Raw genomic sequence first — 22,417 nt, 5'->3', positions numbered from 1 at the left:
TTCAAAGCTTGCAGGCAATGAAGGAAGATGCTCTCCTGGGTATCGTTATTATTTATAAATAACTTAATAAAAGAACGTGAAAATCAGCCAAGCACTTCAGGATTGAAAAGAGGTTTTCCCTCTAAAAATAGCTTGAGCTTCATTAGAGTAAAATCAACTAGTGCTTTTCATCTTCCTGCACTGTATTTAGGACTTAAAAAACCAAACCTACCCCAAAACACTAAACCAAAGATTCTATCTGGCTCACAAGGTCTATTTGCATGCTTTTCTTATAGTCGGATTGCTTTAAAAAATACTGTAATCAATAATTTCTCTGACATTGATATTTTTATATTTCAATATGTCTAAAAATGATATTTGAAGGGGGGGGGGAAACCCCAACAAACCCACCACACCCATGCACAAAACCCAGTTGGGGGGACTTCCTTTGTAACTTCCACTACAAAATTGAATTTTCCGGGTGACAAAGGATGCACTCACATGGGTGTTAAGCTCTAAGAACCTCAACTCATTGTTTGCTGTTCATTTGTATAAAATGTGAAGGTTTATGCATGAACTCTGTGTACCCCCAGGAAAGAGGCTACAGAAACTATCTTAAGTCTTTTTGAATGTCTGCAGAAACCAAAGAACAAACCCCCATAACACGGTGTGAAAGATTACCCAAATATATCACGGAACAAGGGTGGTGGGGACTAAAACTCTGCTCTGGTTCTCGGTTCCGGGCTTTACCTTAGAAACAACACTATGCCCCTGATCTGGGGGGAGGGTGGGGTATAAAACCACACCTCAAACTTCAGAGCTCTGTGTTTGCTTCTGAAGTTTCTTGCTGGTTTCAGAAATAAACAAGTCAGTGATGCATGTTTTATTTGTTTTTAGCTTTGCTTTCAACACTGTTTCTTAACTAGGACAGCTTCCCCCCCACCCCACCCGCCGCCAAGGCCTGTATTGAAATTAGGGCTTTGACAAGTACCGAAATTCTTCTTACATGGGTTGGTTCTGAAAAGTAGGTACATCTTTTGAACAGAGTCAACAACTGTGGAGTTTTACAGAATTTCTCTTGTGGAATCTGAGAATCACGTATTATTCTAACGCGACATGGCATTTTTTTCGTCAGCCTGGCTGTATGCTTCCTCCTTCTTTAAGGCCAGAAGTGCTTGCTCATTATTTGCTATTGGAACCTCCAGTAAAAAGCTGTTGAATTTCCTTTGATGTTAAATAGTGATTATTTCCATCTTTCTCAAATGCAGAGTGTACCTCTGGAAGGTTGGTATGTTACTGTGTAAATGTCATTCTTGCGTTTATTTAACTTGAACCTCTGTACTAACGCATCGGAATGAGGTTCTCGTCGTCCTTGGCTGCTCTGTGGTAGGCTACGCAGATATCTTAGTGTGGTGCTTTACCAGTCGTTTGATAAAAGGCATTGGCTCCCATCTGCTGGGGATACTTTCTATCAAATTCATGCTGGTAAGCAGAACTAGACCCAGATTCCCACTAAAGCACGCCTATTTTAGCTTGATAATACAATTTTGCTTACAACCTTTCAAGGACCTTAGTTTTGTTGTCAAGTGAAAGATGCAGAGCGCTTTCCTCTCGCTTGAGAGACTTGTTTATATTGGGTATAGTCGCGCTTGTTCAGTCTTAGATAAAAAGGCAAAGCCGAAGAACACAGTGAAATTGGGTCGGAAGAAAAATGTTGAGATCTTCACCCATTAATGACTTGCATCCTGAATTTGGATTGTAGATGGTTTAAATGTAGTGTGCGCGTTAAATTTTGAACCACGGGTGTTCATTGTATTGTTAACTATGCATTTTTAAGAATAATTATTCTGAAACTTAATAAACAGGCAGGTAGATAGTTGTAGTATTAGGTGCTTTGGCCAAGTCCTGGATGAAAGCCGCATAGCTTTCTGCATCTACCAAATGAACCCTCAAAACCACAGCAGGTAAAAATGCAGTTAGGAAGCAGAGTACATTTCTATCAATGTATATTTTAGGATTTCATGCTAAATTAAAATTGGGTTGTCATCCTAGGGGTAACTCTCACTTCATTTCTGTTAGCTTCACTGGAAATTAAATATATATTAATTACAAAGTTGTTTATATGATGGGGCTCTTCTGGAAGACATTCTCCCTTGCGTTCTCTTTTCTTGGTTACTTAGGAATGTGTGAGTAGTAGAACTTTTTCTTTAGCTTTGTCTAGCTTTAGTCAAAAACCACAGAGCTAGAAAAGTGACACAATCTTTTTTGTTACAGTACAGATAATAAACAGCTTGTGTTTCTTGTAAGCTGTACATCTGTCTTGTCTGTGTGAGCCCAACAGATCAGTAATGACGGGTTATCTTGGTAGAGCTCCTGTTTCGTCACATCAGTGTTGGATATCGAAGGACGTGTTTCTTGGTTTTGAGGGGTTTTCCCTTTAGGTACAGGTATAATCTAAATTATGTGTTTTAAACCAGAGGAAATAATGAAAACAGTACTCCCACTGATGCTAGTTCTGCATGCAGCATGTAAAATTTGAGGAAATGCCGATACAGTCCATTAGTAAGTTACTGGAATTGTTCTGACAGTTGTGGTTAGTGATAATGACTTACAGTAAGGCCTGCCCTTCTCCGTTCATTTAACTTTGTTCCTATGGGTAATATGGAGCAATTATATGGGAGGGTCAATCTACCCAGGAACTTTCACAACCATGAATAGCCTCTAGAAACCTCATTATGTGGCTGTTGGTGCCATCCTGGCATTGGTTTTATGCTTACTAATATGCAACCAGCTGCTGCACTTCATTTAGACAACAGGAGCTGTTTTCATTTTAAGTTTTTAACTGCGTTCTTTGGGTAAACTATATACTGTAGATTATTGAGAAGGCTCTTATTTCCTTATAGATTAGCTTTAAAGGAAGAAGTATTGCTGTTGCTCGCCCTCTGGGGACTCTCAAACATCAGGCACTCTCCCCAGTAGTCTATGTGCCAAAGAGCTTTCTTGGCTAACTCCTCTTTTTGCAGAAACCTTTCTTTCATTCTGTTGATAATTCCCAGACAAGTCCATGGAGTTCAGTGGAGGTGCAGGCTGTAACCTTTGGAAATGCAGGAGAAACAACCTGTTGGTGCTCTCGGACCTGGGTTCATCCTGTTTGCTTGCATCCATTAAATTGGTCTTTAAACGGAGTTAGAACAACTAATCCTTTTATTGGTTATGGTGCGTATGTAGACATGCTTACAGATGTTAAAAAGCTGCGAAGAAAACTGCTTACGTTAGTTTAAGTCCAAATTGTTGGAATTGATAAGCTGCTGAGATATTTACTTAGCCATGTGGCTGGGAGTCCAATTTTTAGTGACTTTTGTGTTGTAGGGTTGCAGGTTGCGGGGAGCAGGTTTTACCACCACCAGTTTATTTTCCTGGAAATCCTTTGGCAGAATCTTCCCTACGGTGAAAAGCATGCCTCTTGCATGTGTTTTTTCCTCATATACAAGGTACATGTGAACCATCTGGAAAGAAATTCAACACCAAATAAGGTTGGTTAACTCCTGCCTAGAGCAATGGATTATGTTCCAGCGCCTTTCATTCTAGATTCAACAAATTGCTTGCATCAATTAAAAGCAATGTGATGTTGTGCTATTGCACTTTTTTTTCTTTTCCATTTTTGCAACTATTCCTCATTCTTACTGAAAGGGATTACTGAATGTCAGCCTCCCCAGAACAGTGATCTGCAGAAATAAGCTTACTTACATGTTTGTATAGTTTGTAGGTGTGATGTTGTTAATGTAGTGTTCCTTTGGAGCAAATCTATACATTGACTTAATGCTCATGTTTGTGCTGGTTTTTCATGTTTGATTGTTGTAGGCTCTTACTTCTGTTTGCCTCCTGCAATAGAAAGCATTGCATCTCCTTAGCATCCAGATTTATGCTTTAATTAACATACAAAGGGAACCCACAGAAGATAGCAGGTTGCATTGGTATTTGAATCTTTCTCAGCTTTCAGAATGCTTTCTGTGGGCAAACTGTTTGTCCCTGAAAATGTCCATTTTACCTCACACCTTTGTTTTTGGCTAGCTAGCTCTTCTCATGCTGGAAATGTAAGATGTATGCTTTGTAGTCAAATATATTCCTTTTCGTTCCCGTGCTGTTGCATGCTGTGCATTCATAGCAGGTGCTACTTCTGCTCCTCCATAAAAACACAGGAATGAACTCTGTTGTCTGCACAGTCCTCTCTTACAAATTTTCTTTCTTTGGGTCACCTATACCCTTGCTATGTTTGTCTCCCTGTGCTCTTGTCTTGGGTCTCAGTCAACAAGGGGGCTTGTACACCAATTTTTCTCTTCATTAGCAACTGCAGGAGACTCGAAGCTGCCGAAGCAGCTCCAGTGCAGTTCAGTCTTTCTTTGGCACTGAATTGAATCAAGCATGAGACGAGTCTTCTAAAATCTGGAATATCTTGTTTGTTATCACAGGAAAAAAAATGTGTTCTGCTTTACATTTTTCTAGTTAAGTTTTTAAAGAGCTTAATGATCTTCAGAATTTTTTTAGATGATGAGTTACCTTGATGGCAAGCAGAAAAAAATAGTTGGAGCTGGGGGGTTGTTTTCTGTTTGTGTGCACAATGTTTCTTTCAGGTGTGTGTTAGGAATTATTATTATGATGGAAATAACTGACTGTATAAGTCTGATTTGCTTCATCATAGTCCGTGTAGTTGTGTTAAGAGTATCAAGTATGTTTTGCATGTATTCCTGGATGCTCCACGTTGCCTGGTGATCCAGGACTGTGAAAATATAAAAGATTCAGCGCAGGCAGTTTGAGAGAGCAGAGACTAGTGATTAACCTTTCAGTTAGAGAGAGAACGAAGTAAAATTGTTATTTTTTTAATTATTCTTACTATTTATGTAATATGAAAGTAAGAAAATAGTTATCCAGTGCTATGTTAGTTTATTCTACAGGGGTTTTCCCTAATCCTTTTAAATTATTCTTAGTGATAATATTGCCCTTAATTTTACCTGATGGCTTTAAAGTGCACTGTGAAATGAGTTGTGTGCAGATGAGTCTTACTGCTGTGTCTCGTTTCTCCGACAGGGGCTTGTATTGGGTATCTAGCCTGTAAGTCAGCAGCAGAATCTTTGGATAGGTGAGGACTGGGTTTCTCCCATAAGTAATCATCTACGTTACTGAATTTTAACTACTAGCATAGAGATCTGTTTTAAAAAACCCAAAGAACATAAAATGCTTTCTTTAGTTGTAAAACCTCGATGTGATGGGCAGGCTTCTTTTCTATCCTAGAGGCATATTTCACTTAATTTTTTCCTTTGCATTAATTTACCTGTCTGCATATTTAAATGACAAACTGCACAGTCTTTTCTGGAGACAGCAGTTGCACAGAGGCCCGGTTATTTCATATGCATGACTGCCACTGTTGGATTCGTGCCATTTATTGCAGTAGGTGATTGCCTCAGCATCTTTCAGCGTTTCTTTCGTATAGTATTTTTAAATGGCTTTGTCAAAGTGCCATCTGTCTCGACAGGTGAAAATGCATAGTTTATTGAAACAGATGGCAAATCAGATTAATATTGCCCAGATCCATCGTTTGCGTGCTTGGATGTTGATAAGGTAATGCCCACTGGATTTGTTGTGTTTGCTTGGGAAGCAGAAGAACAAAGTCAAGAGATTTTTCTTTTTTTAAGAGTCTCTTTTTGTAGTGTTTTGAATGTGTAAGTTAAGCAAAATTACCTCTTTCAATGTTGTTATTTTTTTTATTCTGTCCAACAGTTGAAATTAACATTATTCATAATTGTGAGAACAACAACTGTTTGTGTAAAACGGGTTATTTGTAGCCAGAGATCTGCAAACTTCCTTTGCGTCTGTGGGCCCCATTGTACTGTGTTCCTGATCGTGCTTACATTTGACTTGCTTTCTATAGTTACCAACTGTAAAATGATGGAACAACTGCTTGCTTCTGGATATCGCTGTAAGTGAATGTTACAATCTGTATTTGCAAGAACTTTTGAAAGACTTCAAGAGACGCTGTATCTGCCTTTAGGAAAGCCTCTAGCGTCTGCTTAAACTGAACTTTGCAGGAAGTACTGAACTTAACAAAACTCTGCGCTATTCTGATGCGCAGATTTTTACCACAAAATGTTCGTGCTCACGCTGCCTTTACCAAAATTTGAGTGAATGTCATTGCCATTTTCTGCTGGAGTTTGGGCTTGCAAGTAGAGACATTTTTGGAAATCCTCTCAGGGCCATTAAAAGATGATGTTCCTTGGGGTGGGAAAAACAGACTGGAAGTTGTGCTAAGTAAATCTGTGTGCTTCCCAGCTATTTATTTAAGACTGTAAGAGTTAGTTCAGCTTGCCCATACCTATGCATCCGTCATTCTGAAGAAAATTCATATGCATCTCATCCTTTTAAGTAGTTGGGAGGACCTCCCTGTAAGTTGAGAAGCATTGATCTTGTGCCTTCAGATGCCTGTTAAATGCCTTGTGTTGGCATTTGCATCTACTGTCTGTGTTTGGTATTGAGAACTGTTTATTACTGGGTTTATACATTTTTATTAACTTCTGCCTGTCATCATTTTACAGGTAGCTACGTTTCCAGGATTTATTTTTATATGTGTGTATACACACATACATAAAATATCATGCAGTATAATATAATTGAATCTGAAGCTTTTAAATACTTTTTGTGTTTACATCTTTAAGGAATAAAACTGCCTCACTACAGCTTTCTCTATCATAAAAAGCAGTTAGTGTCTCTGCTGCAAATGGGCAAGCCCAATTTTTTGTGCTCTGAAAACCTTGGAGAACATCCTAGTTCACTTAAGGTCTCTGAATGTGTTCAACTTCCCTGTCGTCTTCAGTTCATCAGCATGAAAATACTATAATTTCATCAGTTAAACGGACAGAGAGCTGGTAATGCTGGTGATGATTTTTTCCAGGGTAGGTTTGTTTTTTTTTTTAATAGGACTGTTCTGGCAATGATTTGTTCTACAGAATTTTTATAAGTCTGACTTATTTCCAGCTAGGCACTTGATATCTTTTTGTTGTTAATAAATTAAAACCAAAAACAGACCCAAAAACTTTTTAGAAGTGATACATTCGTGTGCACCGTTCTTGCTTTTCAGACTGTTTTCTGATGGCTTTGCAGTTTATTTTATTATGCGCTGCCCACATACACCTGTCTGTTAGAGTCTACCTATGCATGGAAGGCACATTTGCAGTTGAATTTTGTGTCTTTAGGAAGCAGCAATCACAGAAATCTTTAACGCATCGCTTTTTTCTCCTGCTTGCCTTGGGGACATTATCAGATGCTGTGAGACTTAAGCCTGCTTACGTGTCTTTGTGTACCTAACTATGGTGTTTTACTTCTCTGTGCCAGTGGTAATACGTACCACACAGTGAATGCAAATGATTTTGTTTGATTCAACCTAAGAACTCGCAACTGATGTGAACCTTTGGCGTGTGGCTTTGGTTTGGGAGCAGAAAGAAGCGTTCCAGTTCCAGTGTTTTCAGCGTTTGCTGCCCCAGTTGAGTCCCTCTCAACTTAAAATCGGAGAAAATATTTTTAGTGCTCTGTGTGCTGTCTCCATATTTCAAGCCATGGACTAGACTGAAATAGCAACCCTGGTGTTTTCACTCCTCTTCACAGACAAATAAGGACGTTCTGTTAGCATCTCCACCCCACCACCCCCCCGCCCCGAGCAGTTTACACACGCGCGTGCACGCTGCACAACGTGCTCCTTCTCCGTGCCTCCAGCTGGAGGTGCGGGGGGATCTCCAGAATTTCTGTGGGTAGAAGAAAAGTTCCAAATCGGGCATCTCCGGCTGAGTCAGAGGCAGAACTGTGCTGTACTGTTGATACCTTCCCTTCCTCAGATGGCAAAACACAATGAGGCTGGAAGATGAAGATGGTCACGTCCTTTCAGTGTCTATTAATCCTTTTAGTTTGGCAGCAACAAATTCTACTTTAATACTGGAAGCAATATCCATTACGACCTAAAACTTCTGTCAGATTGATTTCCTTCTTAAACTGCAAATTAACATTTTTTTCCTGTTATTCTACAAGAGTTTGTGTAAATCTGCGGGGTAAATGGAGCAATTCTAGGGATGCATCATTGCTTCTGCAATATGGGAAGCAGGGATGCAGTCACCTATTCTTTGTCCGTGTTGCATTTGAGATATTGATTGCTGTAACAAGATATGTTTTTCTAGGATTTCATAATTGGCTGTAAAACAGTGATTAAAAACCTGCCTATAACAAGTTGAGCACAGAAAAAGAGAAATTGCTCAAGTCTTCTGAGGATCGTGTTTGCCATCTTAATCTCGCACATCCCTTTTTAAATGAAGTGTTCTCTCTCTGGTGCTGTATTTTAGGCTGTCCTTTTCCCAGCGGTGCTACACAGAAACTCGATTACTGCGTGGCAGTGAGGGGGAAGGGGCACGTGGTATCAAGGTCTTTCTCTTACAGATGGCGTGTATTCTGTTCCCCATAAGCATCACTTAATTCTCATCCAGCTGGTATTACTACAGAAAGAGCTTGCCTCGTTAACCACCATAAAACAGTGTTTGGTAAACTAGCTCTGAAGCAGAGTTTTGAGATGTTATTACCTGGAACCAAGCCTCAGCTTTTATTTTCAATTGGGGCTTTTTTGAGCAGGTGGGCAGGAATGACCAGGATTAAAGCAGAAAAAAAATAGGTACTTCCTTCTTTATTACTCCTTTCCAAACTGTGGTGTTCCTGGTACACATCAGGCTCAGTTAACATTAATTAGCCATGAATCATGGAGCCCGTTCCCCTTTTTCTGTCTTCTTGGTATTTTATGTGCTCTGGGCATCTACTCTTGCAACAGTTAGGGAATGCTGCTCTAGAGGACGCTATGTGCATCTTCTCCAGAGGCTCTCATATATACCAAATCTATGTAGTGGCAAAAAGTGACAACATCCTGAAATAAGGCATTCTAAGGGCAAATTTGTTAAGGATTATATTGTGGAGATCTTTGATTTAATAAGCTAAAATAATAATTACAGCTTGTTCCTTTTTTAACTTCATTTTTTTCTTTTGGCTTTCAGCTCAGATCGACTGATAGAAGAAACAATAAGGTAGGAAAGAACTTACTAATTTTCATTATTTTCTGTACAATCAGTGTTTACATTGAATCGTGTCCAAAGATATCAGTCATTTTGTTTATACAATAACTGCATTGTTTACAACTCATAAGCAGTATTACCATGAAATGGTGGTGCAGGGTTTGGTTTGGTTTTTTTTTCCCCTGTTCAACATTGACATAATGGTGTTGCTTAAATATTTTATTCATCCTAGTTTACAAAATGTGGGTTTCTGTTCAAAGATGAATTAGCCCCTACAAAAACTAAGGGAGTGATAGAGCAGAGTGAATCCCAGGCTGAGCTGTTGAGGGCTATTCCAGTAGTCAAGCTGTTTCTTCTCGTAGTGACAGTTGTCTTCAGCATCATTTTCTGTAATCCTTCAATGTATTCTGCACCCTACTGTGCAGCTGATACAGGTAAGGGCTTTTACCACAAGGGCTTGAGAGGTTATTGCTGTTGTATAGTTATTTATCTTTTGGGTTTTTATGTGGTTCAAATACTTCAGTGATACCTTCTCTAAATGATCTAAAAATTTTAGAACAGTAGCATCATAAATTTTTATCATCTGTGCCCTTCCCAATCTTCCATTGAACTCTGGGATTTTGCAAACCAATAATTCAGAGTGCCTGACTTAATGGTTTAAAATTTTAGATTATTGCTTTAAAAAAAAAAAAAAGGAAGAAAGCAAGCAAGATATGTTTTCAGATAATGCATGTACTGGCATAAGTGTTCAAGAAGAGTAATTAGAGGTGCAGCAAGGCTCTACGTCCATTAAGGGCTGGCTAGCTTAAGTACATACAGTAGACTCAGTATAATTAACGTGGTAAAGAATGTGTTAAATCACATTAATGTGCTAAACCACATTAATGTGCAGTGATGGAGCAGAACTGGTCAGCATAATAATGTCTGAAAATGTGGATATAATCTCACCACAGCCTCATGAAGGTGTTTGACAAACTTAGCAGTTATTGTGAATGTTTGTTTTACTTTGGGTTCTAGTCCTTTCCTCATTAAAAGCCTTCTCCCTTATTGCCATGCTTGTAGCCCTACTTCTCCATCTCATAAAAATGCTCAGTATTTGTTGAGTCTGTTTGTTGAATTTGTTGAATGTGCTGCCACTCCAGTAACTAGAGCGTTAAACAGCATATGGTGATTTATTAAGCTTAATATCCTGCAAAACGTCTTGTATTTTATCATTGGAGCTCTTTGCCTAGCGTCTGGTTTATGTGTCATCAGAGAAGCTGAGAGTACGTGTATGTGTGATCAGTGAACCGCTGTGTCGATTGACCTGTGTAAGGGAACGTAGGTTCCTCCATCCGTTCTGAGCCTACTCAGAAGCTCCATGGGGTTATCAGTAAGTGACCTTGCTGGTTTAAAACTGCTTTGAGTTTCACTTGCATGAGCTGCAGTCCTGTGGTTTGACTACAGCTCGGCTACCTCCACAGTGACAGCTTCTCATGCGGTGTTCCCTACCACCTGCCTTGGTTCAGAGCTCCTTGGTGCTGTTTGCTGAAAGCATTCCTTCTCTTAATAAATGAACTTTGATTTTTCAAGAGGCTGGATTTCCGCGCTCCTTGTTGCACCATTTATTATCTGTAGTAAATGAACTTCTTGTTGTAGTTGTTGCCAAAAATGTTCTACTTTTTTTTTTTTGTAGAAAAAGAGTTTGTTTTGGTAACAACATTGATCAGGCAATGTAATTTCATTTATCATCTTAATTCAATTCCAACACTGTTGAAACCAGGGTGATTTTTTTTTGGTTTTTTTCTTGTTATTCCCAGTAATTGCAAGTGTTCAGGTTTGATATGAATATCAGCAGGTAAGCTCTGCTGCAGTTTAAGTGAATTTACCAGATAGAAATTTACCCAACTGCTGATTATCAATTGCTTTGTCTGTTGTAAACCACGTAAAAGAGGGAGTTGTGCAGGGGAAGCTGTTTGGATGCAGATTCCTTGCGTGAAGCGAGATGTAATTAGCTTATTCTGGCTACTAATACTGCTCTGTCTCCAAGGTTTACATCTGCTGTAGTTCATTACTCATTATTTGGGTGTAATTCAGGAAGTTAAGACATCGCTTTTTATTTTTTTAGGGGTTGTTATTAAGCAGTGATTCTAAACACTGGCAAGAATTTTTCTGTGCATGCAGAGGCTTTTGTTGACAAGCTGAATACTGGTGACCCCATTGCCAGGGATGCGACAGTCAGCACTAATTGTAAAACCCTTGCTCTAACTTCCCGTAGAGAAGTGAACCGAAGAAGCGCAGAGCCTGACTCTTCCCATGTGTGGTTCCTCCATGGGAGCAAACACGTGCAAGAGAATATATGGGCACCTAAACTGAAATAATGCAGTAGCAAACGTGATGAGTAGGGCTGTCATTCCAGATGTTTTGTTAGGACTGAACTTTTAATCAATTTTTAAATGAATTACGTGACATGGGTTCTTACTGCAGCATATTTCTTTCCAGAAATGAGTGGGATGTGATACTTTGTACTGCAGTTCTTTTGGAACAGCATTCACTTCTCTTGGCCAGATTTAAATATAAGCATGGATTTTGCTTAATATGTTTAGTGTTCTCAGGTTTTCATTTTCAAACATTATCACTTCTCCAAAATAGCAAATGATTTATTTCTTGTTTTCCAACAACTTTATATTTTTAGGTTGGCTCAGTTTAAATTTTTTTTTTATAGTTATGCATGTACAGTGTGACAATTTCTTAGGATTTTATTGTAAGACTGATTCTGAGGCCTGATTCAGGCTGATTGGTCAGTGTTTCTATATTAACAGCTTGGACTGCTCCACTTCCACTCTGAAGCCAGATCAAACCCATAGATTTAATTAAAAAAAAAATCTCCTTAAATATTTGGGGTATTTTTTTAGGTAATAATTAGGATTTAATAAAAGTGGAAAAATCACTTGCATTGAATCTTGACTTTACAGAATGGAAAGGCATGAATTAGATTTTGAGCCTTAACTTTTTTCAAAAGAGCCCTGCCTGCCAGAACGTCTAGGCAAGATCACTTTCATTTCTGGGGAAATGCTCCCTCTTGTTTTCATCCTAGGCTTCGTGAAAAGACACAATAACCTTTAATGTAATTTGAAAGATTGCATGTGTATGCATATACACACATGTGTGTATCTATAGATACAAATATATGTGTATGTGTGTATATGCAGAGAATAAATGATATAATCAGAATTTTACCAATTTAAAACTGGAGGTTGCATTTCTATGCAGAGTCACAGAGGCCATTCCTTTAATCATAGATGTTGTCATGAATTTCAATGAGCAAGTATGATTCATGGAGTACAAAACGAAGCAGAAGTTCCAGTAATACATGAATTACTTGATTTTCAAAAACATGTCTTGTTCCTTTAGAGCTTTGTTTTAGTCCTTCATCAATGTAGATTTGACTGAGCTGTCTCAATGGATGAAATAAGGAGTTGACTTTTTGGTATGTTTTCACTTGATAATACACTGTATGTACATTGCTGCTATGTGGGGCGAAAATACCCAACAGCTTAAAAATTAGGTTTTTATGGTAAAACCACTTTGCTTCCAAGTCAAACAGCATTAAAAGTGTATCTCTGCATGTTAGACTAGTTTGACTGTGATAATGGCTGGAAATGTTTATTACTTTGTACTTTTTCATGCCAGCAAAAACTGCAAACTCCGTACAAATATCAGTTGTTTTACTTTTGAAGAGAAATTTGGGTGCTTGCTTACCCATAGCGCTACTGAACATTGAAGGACAAACTTGAAATGTAAGTGAAATTTTGAGGAAATGTGGCTGCAAGCACAGGAATTTGAGATATTCCTGATTTGTGGAAGAGATGGGTGGGCTCTTGGTGGCTGTGATCTGGGTCTTACCTAGAAGAGATTTCTCCAGTAGTGCAGCAATCTTTAATGTTGTACTTCAGCAGTGCTTTAATATTAAATATAGAGAGCAGAATACCATCTGGTTTTAGAAACTTGGTTTACACCCAACTGTAGTGGTTCAAGCCAGTGCAACACTGAGAATAGTTCATGCTAGTTTCCAAATGAAATGTTAAATCAGGGTCATCTTGATTCCCGTAAGAAGCATTTAATCTTTTATCATAAACATGGTGTGGAAGTTTCAGAACGTAAGAAAACATGTTCTTGATCTGGGGAAATTATGGTGTCAAGTATCTAAATGGGGCCAATATTGTGAATGGGAAGAATATGATTAATTTTTTTAAAAATGTATTTGTTAGTGGAGAAATGGCAACAGTATGTCAGTGAGCATATGTTAGGGACGGGAATGAAACCAAAACTGTCTAATGAAGGATATGAGGACAAGCCCAATCAGCAGACCAGTCGCCAGGAGCTGTGTGTTTTCTGGTAGCGCTTAAATTTAATAGTCTCCTTTACAGATATAAAGGCTTAGGTAAGCCAGCTCATATTTTGGGTGATTATAATTATACATGAAGAACGGTGCTTTTTACTTGAATTTTGACTTGTTAATGGTAGTTAGAATCCAGTTAAACTCTTCCTCATGGATCTCACAATCACATTTCATTACTAGACCATATCATATTAAAAGTGGTTATCTCTACAGTTATTTCTTTGCTTCAGAGCCCTTCAGTAAAACCTAGCCCACTGAGCTAAATTTATCAAAATACCGGGGAAAAGAAATGAAGAAGGTTCCAATCTTGTAATATCTAAACTTAAACAGTATATCCTGCCTTTTTATATGAAATGGACAGTTCCACTCCTTAGATGTTAAAGCAGGAACTTTGTGTTTGATGATAATCCTTAATAATTATTTCCAAAGGCATTTTGGAAGTGTCTCAGGAACACTTTATATCCTGGCAATCATCTTGTGTTTTCACTTCTGTAAATTAATGGATGCCTTAATGAGTCATTGGATGCATCCTATGAAAACATGTGGCTTAATTCAGGAGTGCTTTGAGAAATGCTGTATTAAAACTTCATCTGGAGAAGTATCGAGGCAGCATGGGGGTGTCAGATAAGCTGTAGGCTACTGAGCAAGCTTGCCTGGGTGCGGCTAGGAAATCTTTTCCCAACTTGGTTCCTAGTCATTCAGAATTTCCTGAGTGCTCTTCTCAACAGCAAATGTAATGGTTTTGTGAGCTTGTGGCTTTTTGCTTTAGAAAACCAAAACAACTGTGTGCTGGCTTGTAAATTGAAGTAATCTGTCACGTGCCGTATCTTCTCACATGTGATACCATTTGATGTATTTACTGTTCTGATTTTGTAGTCCCTTTTTTCAGCCCTTGATGAAGTGCTTTTTCTATATTGATATACAGCTGTTTATTCTCTGCTCAGAATTTCTGTTAACTCCTTCTCTTAGATGTTTTTCTTTCTATACTCATGCGCTGTTGGGGTAGGCAATGATGCAATTTGTTTTCTTCTCCTCCTCCAATCTAATTTTCACTTCCTTTTCTTGTACTTTTAGTCCCAAAAAGACTTGCCCATGCAGTCCAATAAATAAGTTAAATTTCTGGCTTAGATGAGTTATATCCACAGGAGCAAGCGCACGCCATGTGCTGAGGGGCAGTTCTGTACAGTCGAAGAGGAGAAACTTTGCAGACTTTCTTCTGTTCTTTTTGCAGAAGCAAAGAGCATTGGCTAATGGATTCTGGCAACCCCTTTATAAAGACCAAGGATGTGACTGCATGCCCTTTTACTTCCAGTTAACCATGAGTTTCATTTTCGCTTTGTGCAGATTTGGCACTTAAAAATATAAAAGAAAAAAATGCTAAATAGCCGGCTGCAAATAAAAATGCTTGAAGGTTTTTCTTAGTTCTGCCCTGAACCTTTCTTTTTTAAAAAAAAAATTCTAATATTTCAAAACTTAGTATTGAAATGTTAAATCTGTTCATACAGAGCTGCTCATTGAAAATGTGAGGGGTTTGCCTACATGTTATCAAACTGTTTGTATTTGCTTTGTGACTGATAAACTCCCAATTCCCTGATGTATGTCCAAGTTTACAGAATGCTGATAAAACCTTAAAATAATATATTGACCTGCCCTGTCAATGCACGTTATTCTATTTAAAAGAATTTGCTGTACAGAGCTTTTGGAAGAGTCTTTTCTGTGACCTGACAGCTATAAGGGCCATAGGCTGGCCCTTCCATCACCTACAGCTTGCATACATCTGTGCGATGAACTTTTCTTGTTTTCCAAGGTATTCTGCTACTGCTAAAGACAAAATCATACCACTTACAACACTCGGGCTTTGGCTTGGTGAGCTCTTAGTTTTTATGGGCAAAAGCAGAGTTGGAAAAGGCAGCCTCCACCTGCATGGGTGGGAGCAGATTTTTTTCCTTTTTTTTTTTCTTTTTCTTAAAGATTGCCTGGCACATTATAGGAAGGCTGAAGATCCTGTATCAAGGGCTACTTGAGATGGAGTAGGCAGATATAATGGAAGGGAGCCCGAAGGAACTCACTGCTCCAGCAGTACTTCAGGGATCATCGATCTGGGCTGTTTTCTTCTTTAAGGTGTTTGTGAACTGTGATACCGCCCTTTCGCTGCAAGGCTTGAAGGAGGGTTGTTAGGCTTGGCTCTGCTGGTTTTTGCAAGCTATTCTTGTGATGCTGGCTGTAGTGTCCTCGTAGGGAAGCCAGATGATCAGATGATCCAGAGCTGCTCATTCCAGACATTGCTTTGTTCAGAGAGAAACTTGAAATAAACTGTATCGAATGGCCTTTGTTATAAAAATGTCAGGCGTGCCAGTTCTATGTTTAATAAGTGTATAAATATAATGGGTGGGTGTGACTTTTCCTACCAGATTTACCTGGAAAGATATGCTAAGGTAGATAAAGGTCCTTTTAATCACCTTCCAGTACTGAAATGCCAGCTCAATCCATGTACTTTAATGCTAATATCTGGACAAATGACGTTTCAACATTTTAACTGTTACAGCAAGATAAGCCCAGAGCCCTGAAACCCAGATGAATTCAGTAGAGAACAGTGCTTGAGAACCAGATGCATTGAGCAAGTGCCTTCGGAGAGTTCAGCAGTAAACATTAAGGCTTTATGTAAAATGCAACGTCCAGTTTATATTGCTGAACTTCAGAACAATATTAGGCTTTCGTTGGTTGTTTTGGTGCTGTGTACCTGCCCCTCCTTAGAAATGATGCTCACGTTAGCTGTGATTTTTGCATCGTGTCTGTGTGCAGACACTGAGCGTGAGCAAGCATAAAATGCTCTTGAAGATGTGGATGTCTGTATTGGGCGAAAGAAGCATTTTCCCGTCTGTTCTCTGAAATTACGGCTTTAGTTCCCTTTTCTCATATTTGTATCTGTTGTATTGTGTTGTTCCACTTAACTTTTATTCTTCCAGAACACTTTCCCTCCATATTTAAGGCTCACAAACCTGTCCAAGAATTTGTTTTAATCGTTGTTATTCATGTAGACATAGTCAGCAGCAATACAGATGTCGTTTTCTGAGTTATTATCCAGCTGTGTTGTATTTATGTCCTACTTTGTTTATTTTTGAAATGCACGCCAGCCAAGGAGAGCAGTATTTGTCATACTGTTCCTTCTTAAGCACCGTATCTCCAGAGCCTAAACTTTTATATACTGTTTCTCTAGATATAAATGAGCCTGTGCAGTTTGTCTTGACAAAGCTATTGCATTCGAAGTCGCTCTGTGAAATACTACCTGGGGCTACAAGTAGTAGCCTACCCTTTCATTTTCCATCCTATAAATCTTTGTTTTATAAGCTGAAGAGAAACTTAAGATGGAGGAAAAATTTTGTCAGCTAAGTAGTTCTTTAAACTCTTCATTTACACATCTTATTTTTAAGAGCACAGTTGCTTTTTTCCAACTTCCAGAATGTATTAGATATGAAATGAGAAATTCTGTTTTATATTCACCTGTATTCTGCCCTTATATTTGGGTAAAGTGCATACGGCTGGACAGTGTATTAATAAAAAGAGTATGAAAACTTACATATCCATGAACTGTGTTCTTAATTAGGACCAAAGCTCAAAAATGTGTTTTATCTGTGCTGTGATGGAAGCATCATTTGATATGATTTCATTATACACACCTCCCTCAACTCCAGCTTACGGAAAAAGTCAGGTGGGACTTGCTGGGAAGAGATGTTAATGCAGGAGAATCCAAGCTTTGCCCACTTCCCTGGCGTCAGAGGACAGTGATAATCCTGAGTCAGAGTAGAACTCAACACTTTGTTGTGTTTAAATTTCTTCAAAGACCTGGTGACTGCATGTCCCAGCTTCATTGTCCAGAAACCCTCTGTGCAAAGCTCCGTGAGCTGTGTCGGGTCTCAAACACCACTTCCATCTCCTCTCAACCAGCGCATTCGCTTTGCAAATTGATTTTTAATTGTGAGCCAGCTCTTATTTGCTTAATGCTTCTGTAGCCGTCATAGCCTGATGGCAGACAAGATATTTCATATGCTCTCTAGAGTGAAAGTAAGTATGGGGCTTCTGTGATTAAACAAACTTCTAAATTTAAAATGTATGCCAGAAGAGTACCTTTAGGTTTGCTTGGAATGTGGTACCATTTTTTCTTGAGGCTGGGGGAGATATGCCAAACCCCTGCCTGTTTCAAGAAATCGCAGCGTTTTCAATTGTTAATGGCTTATATAAAAAGAGAAATCATTTAAGTGTAAAGGATAGAGATTAATGGAAAAAATGTGGTTTCATTCATGTTCACCTCATTCATTGTTCTCTAAAGAAGCGTTGCCTGCTTTGCTTTTCCTCTTGTTTTAGCTGTAGTTTATTCTTAGCACCAACAACTTGATCCACTCTTTTTTTTCTTTCTTTCTCCAGCATTGCCATGGCAACTAAAGAAAATATGACTTCGCAGAGAGGGATGTTGAAGTCAATACAAAGCAAGATGAATACCCTGGCTAGTATCCTTTCCTAAAAATTTGCAGTGCATAAGAAGAGATATAGTACAGTTTTTCACTCTCATTTGGGGATCAAAATGCTTTGCAATGTCGATGGCTGTATAACCTGTAGTGGTATCGTCATCAGTGACAAACAGACCATTTTTTAACCAGTTGCACTTGATATTCTGACTGAAGCATCTTAATGATGAATGTGGTGAATAAGTTCTTTTTACTCAAATTTGAATAGTACCTATAAATCAATGTAGCTTAATTTTCAAGTAGAGATCTGAAACGGCATTGTATGGCCTTCCCTGCTGTATGTTTTCATTAAAGTATAAGTTCATTTTACCTCTTGCTTTTTGCTTTCAAGACTGGCCAGAACTGAAGCTCAGCATGCATTGCTGCTTGTTATGATTTACAGCTAAGAGTGTTTATGACCCAAGTAACCTCTTGTCTGTCACAGTCTTGTAGATGTTAAGATTTTGGGTTGGTGGTTTCTCCTCATGTGGTCGTGGCTAAAGAATGTGCTGGACTGTCAAGTCATGCATGTTTGTTGTTTTCCAACTTATCGTTTCCTGTATTTAAAAGATGTGCAGATGTGGCGCTTAGGGACATGGTTTAGTGGTGGACTTGGCAGTGCCAGGTTAACATTTGGACTTGATGATCTTAAAGGTCTTTTCCAACCTAAACGATTCTATGATTCTATAAGGGCCCAGAGAACAGCATTAGCATTATTTGATTAGACAGATTACATCCTGAAGAGATGTATCTTGGTAACACATAAATTTCATTACAAATCTCAGCAACTGGCAAGAACAAAAAAAAAATTCAATAAGCTTTGGCCTTCAAAGATTTGTGGTTCCAAAGACATGAAGCTCTAAAAGTTATTATCTTGTTGACAATTGTATTTTGTACATTAAAAGATAGATTTACATCTTTATGATTTTACAGTAGGAGGAGTTCTTCCTTATGTGCTATACTGGAACAGTGCATAGTCATGCAACGTGCATGATTTTCTCGGTCAAATGCCGTTGGTTGTTCCCTTCACCAGTAACAGAATTCGATTAAATAAATTCCACAGATGTTTTATATAGCTGCCCCATTTTTTTTTTATTCTTATTTAAACACAGTTATTAAAAGTAACTAAGCCTTACATATTGGAGATTAAAGTACATCAAATGCTGGTAATTTAGGTGATCAGGTGATGCATGCTGTGTAAATGTGAATTCTGAGCTGTTCAGTTCTCTCTTTGCTCTGATTGTCTGTTAGTACTGAAGTACAGTTGTAATCCTGCTAACCATCCATTGGGGTTTTTTACTGCATCTGCTTTCTCCAGCTTGGGAGTAGTTCTGCATTTCTTGCAGTATTGGGATTTCCACCTACAGAATTTGGGGCTTGTTAGTGAAGATGCTGTTTGCTGATATGACCTTGACTCAGACTCCTTACAGATCGGTTTCCAGCAGTGAACAGCCTGATTCAAAGGATCAACCTTCGGAAACGACGAGATTCTCTCATCTTAGGTGGCATTATTGGCATCTGTACCATCTTACTGCTGCTGTATGCTTTTCATTGATGGATGTTCCCCTGTGGACTCTGCTAAACTCATCACCACCATCCCTCCCCCCCAGTCAAGGCAAAGTGAGTGGGGGAAGCGACAGACTTCAAACAGCCTGTTCGTTATGGCTGGGAATATCAGCATGATGTCTAGAGCTTATGACGGTAGACTGCGACACTGGTTTGGGGTTGAAGCTGCAGTGTTTCTTCTTCCCTGCTATACATCTTCCTTTGGTTAAATCTTGTGGGCTTTGTTTGTCTTTAATTCGCTTTGTCACTGCAAGGTAAGTAAATATGGGACGCTTACCAGAACTGCTAGAACAGTTGCTGTGCTCAGCAGTGCTGGGGGGGTCTGTTGTTGGCTGGTAAGTGGAAGAAGATTTATGCTTGCCTTGGGTGGAAGCTCTGCAGGAAGCCTGGTTCCCCTGTAGGCCGACCACAGCACTGAACACTTTTGCCCTGTGAGAAGAATATTGCAGCTTTAAGCCGTCAGGTTGCTTTACTACTAAATACATGTTCTGTAATTCTTTTTAACTCATGGTTGAGATACTAGTTATTTCTGCATAATTTGTGCTGTGAAAACTGTGCTTCACACAAATTCCTCAAAGTGTAAAAAAAAAAAAGGGGGGAGGGGTTTCAGATCACTTTTTGCACAGAATATGAATAAACAACCCTCTGAGGAAGATTTGCAAGGTTTCTTGTGGCTTTAAAGGGACTGCCAAGTCCCCCTTTGTAAAAAGGGAGCACAGTGTCCTAGCAGCTGTTTACTATAGTGTTCAGTCATCTGAAAAGTGACCAAACATGAGCTCACCTAAAAGCAGTCTTTTGGGTGTAAATGCTTTGATTTTGGCTGGCATCATAAAGGTCTTTATAAAGACACGATAAGCAGTTTGAAAAGTCTATATTGTAATTTAGATAAAGTTATTCTAATAGCGTTAATATTTTTACACTGTAAGTAGGATATAATCTAAACTGTCAGTTGGAAATGAAAATTATGATGGTTATACCTGAGGCAAATGTATCTGTGTGCAAAATTTTTGGACATAACTCCTCATAGTAAAGAGTTGAATGTATGAATAGTGAAATAAGTATTACTTACCATTACCGGGGGAGGGGGGGAGAAAAAAATTTTTTTTTGTCCAGACATGCAACATGGATCCTGTTGTGTTTGCATCTCTAAACAAAGCTGACGTAAGGAATGGCTTTGATATTGCAGATTTGCAAATTACAGATTTTTCTGCTCTTTTCCATCTGTCATATCCTAACCCAATAAATTCGAACTGAGGCACTGAAATATCTTTCAAAGAACTTGATTAACTCTTTTCACAATCAATTTGCAGTGCTCCTAACAGATTTCTTGTATGCCATTACCCACAAATGTCAGATGGTGTCCAGGTTCTCTTCTGGAATGAAGTCTAGCAGGACAGACGCAATTTTTTACTGCTTTTTATAGTGTCTGTGAAGTATCTGTCGGAGGGAGTAGAGACTTGTGCCTGTGTAGTGTGCAAAACCGCACTGTTGCGCCTAAAACGTCTGTATGGATTTGAAGGCTTACTTGCAGACTAATAACTTTGTGCTAAAAAGTCAACAAAGGCTTCTAATCAGTCATCTTGTTGTTGGGATTAGAAAGCATTTGGAATTAATACGTGTAAAACTGTGGGGCTTGTATTTTAAATAAAGGGGGGATTATTTGGTTGATTGGGGGATGTTCCTGGTTTGAAATGATGTGTTCATTAAAGGGGTTTATGAAAAACCTTGATGGATAAAGGAGGTTTATTAATGAATCTGTGTTTTGGGAGACCAAACCTCTTCTCCCCAATGCTTTTTCTTCGATTTCACCACCACCATAAGGGACCCTGGTCAGCAGTCATGCTTCTGTTTAGGATTTGTAGGATTTGTTTGCTCTATGGTGGCAATATGAGATCTGCAGTACCGTAAATAAATTCACTTATTTAATCTTATAACCAGTCTTTTTACTGGACTTAATTGATTATTTGGTGCATATATTTAATCTTATTGTGTGGAAAAAAGCTGCTATGGAAAATATGTAGATTATAATAAATATGTAAACATAATTGATTTTTCATGTTATGAAAATGTTATGGAGGAACTGATATATATTTTAGTATAAAATAATGGAAATATGCTGAATTATCTCTGATAAAGCTTTACTGGAAATGGTTTCAGTGTTGGCAACCCCTCCATGGGCTTTTTTTTGTGTTGGTTTTGAGACGGTTTTGTGTTGAAGAATACATTTAATTAACTGTGTCGTCTCCCCTTCATCATCTTCTTGTGGTCCTCCAGCTGTGGGGGCAGGCGTTCCGCACTGCTCTCTGAAGCGGTGTGCTCGCACGTAGCCGAGGGGAGAGACTTGCTAATTCTCCTGCGCATCTCTAATAACGTGGCCCTAGGGTGAAGGCAATGGACTGTAAATGAAAACAGTGGATTGTAGTATTTCATCTCAACCCCCCAGATATAGGTTTGTATGTCTCCTGTTGCTAAATATGTTCTCTACATTTTGCATTCTGTGTGGTTCCTCCTGCTCGAAAAAATGTGGTTAAAGAATTCTAATTTCTGCAATTCCTGGCCAAGTTGCAGTTTTGTAACTCAACCAAATAGAATTGTGCTACGAAAATACAAACGACATGAGAAAATCCTTAATATTTCTACAGGGCACACTTCACGCACACACTTTCTAAATTTCTGCTTTACTCTTGCCAGTCACAAGCCCCTATTTTAAACCTCTCCAACAACCCCTTGGCTCAGCATTAGAACATCAGGCATCGCATTGGTATCTTTTGACGCCACGCTTCACACGGACGCCAGTATTTTTATCCTTGCTTTTTAGGCTATTTTTTTACACGTTGGTCTGCTCCTCAAGCACAGGTTGCTAGAGCCAAGGACCGGCATTCGGGCAACACCCAGTA

At 38.8% G+C, this 22,417-nt stretch overlaps 1 protein-coding gene across 1 annotated transcript in view; it reads left to right on the top strand.

Annotated features, from left to right (window-relative positions):
* GOSR1 (golgi SNAP receptor complex member 1) overlaps positions 1–22,411 on the top strand; it is a 32,654-nt gene extending 10,243 nt beyond the window's left edge. Inside the window, exons 6-8 of the mRNA XM_035889545.1 lie at positions 9,054–9,083; positions 17,875–17,957; positions 19,385–22,411. Coding sequence (XP_035745438.1) covers positions 9,054–9,083; positions 17,875–17,957; positions 19,385–19,509 — 238 coding nt within the window. The 3' untranslated portion in view covers positions 19,510–22,411. The remainder of the gene's footprint in view (positions 1–9,053; positions 9,084–17,874; positions 17,958–19,384) is intronic.
* Positions 22,412–22,417: the final 6 nt, after the last annotated feature.

The sequence above is a fragment of the Egretta garzetta genome, unplaced genomic scaffold, assembly GCF_000687185.1.
Source record: "Egretta garzetta isolate BGI_Z169 unplaced genomic scaffold, ASM68718v1 scaffold112, whole genome shotgun sequence".
Taxonomy (NCBI): domain Eukaryota; kingdom Metazoa; phylum Chordata; class Aves; order Pelecaniformes; family Ardeidae; genus Egretta; species Egretta garzetta.
The sequence above is the reverse complement of the archived record's forward strand: the minus strand, read 5'-3'. Positions and strand labels throughout refer to the sequence as shown.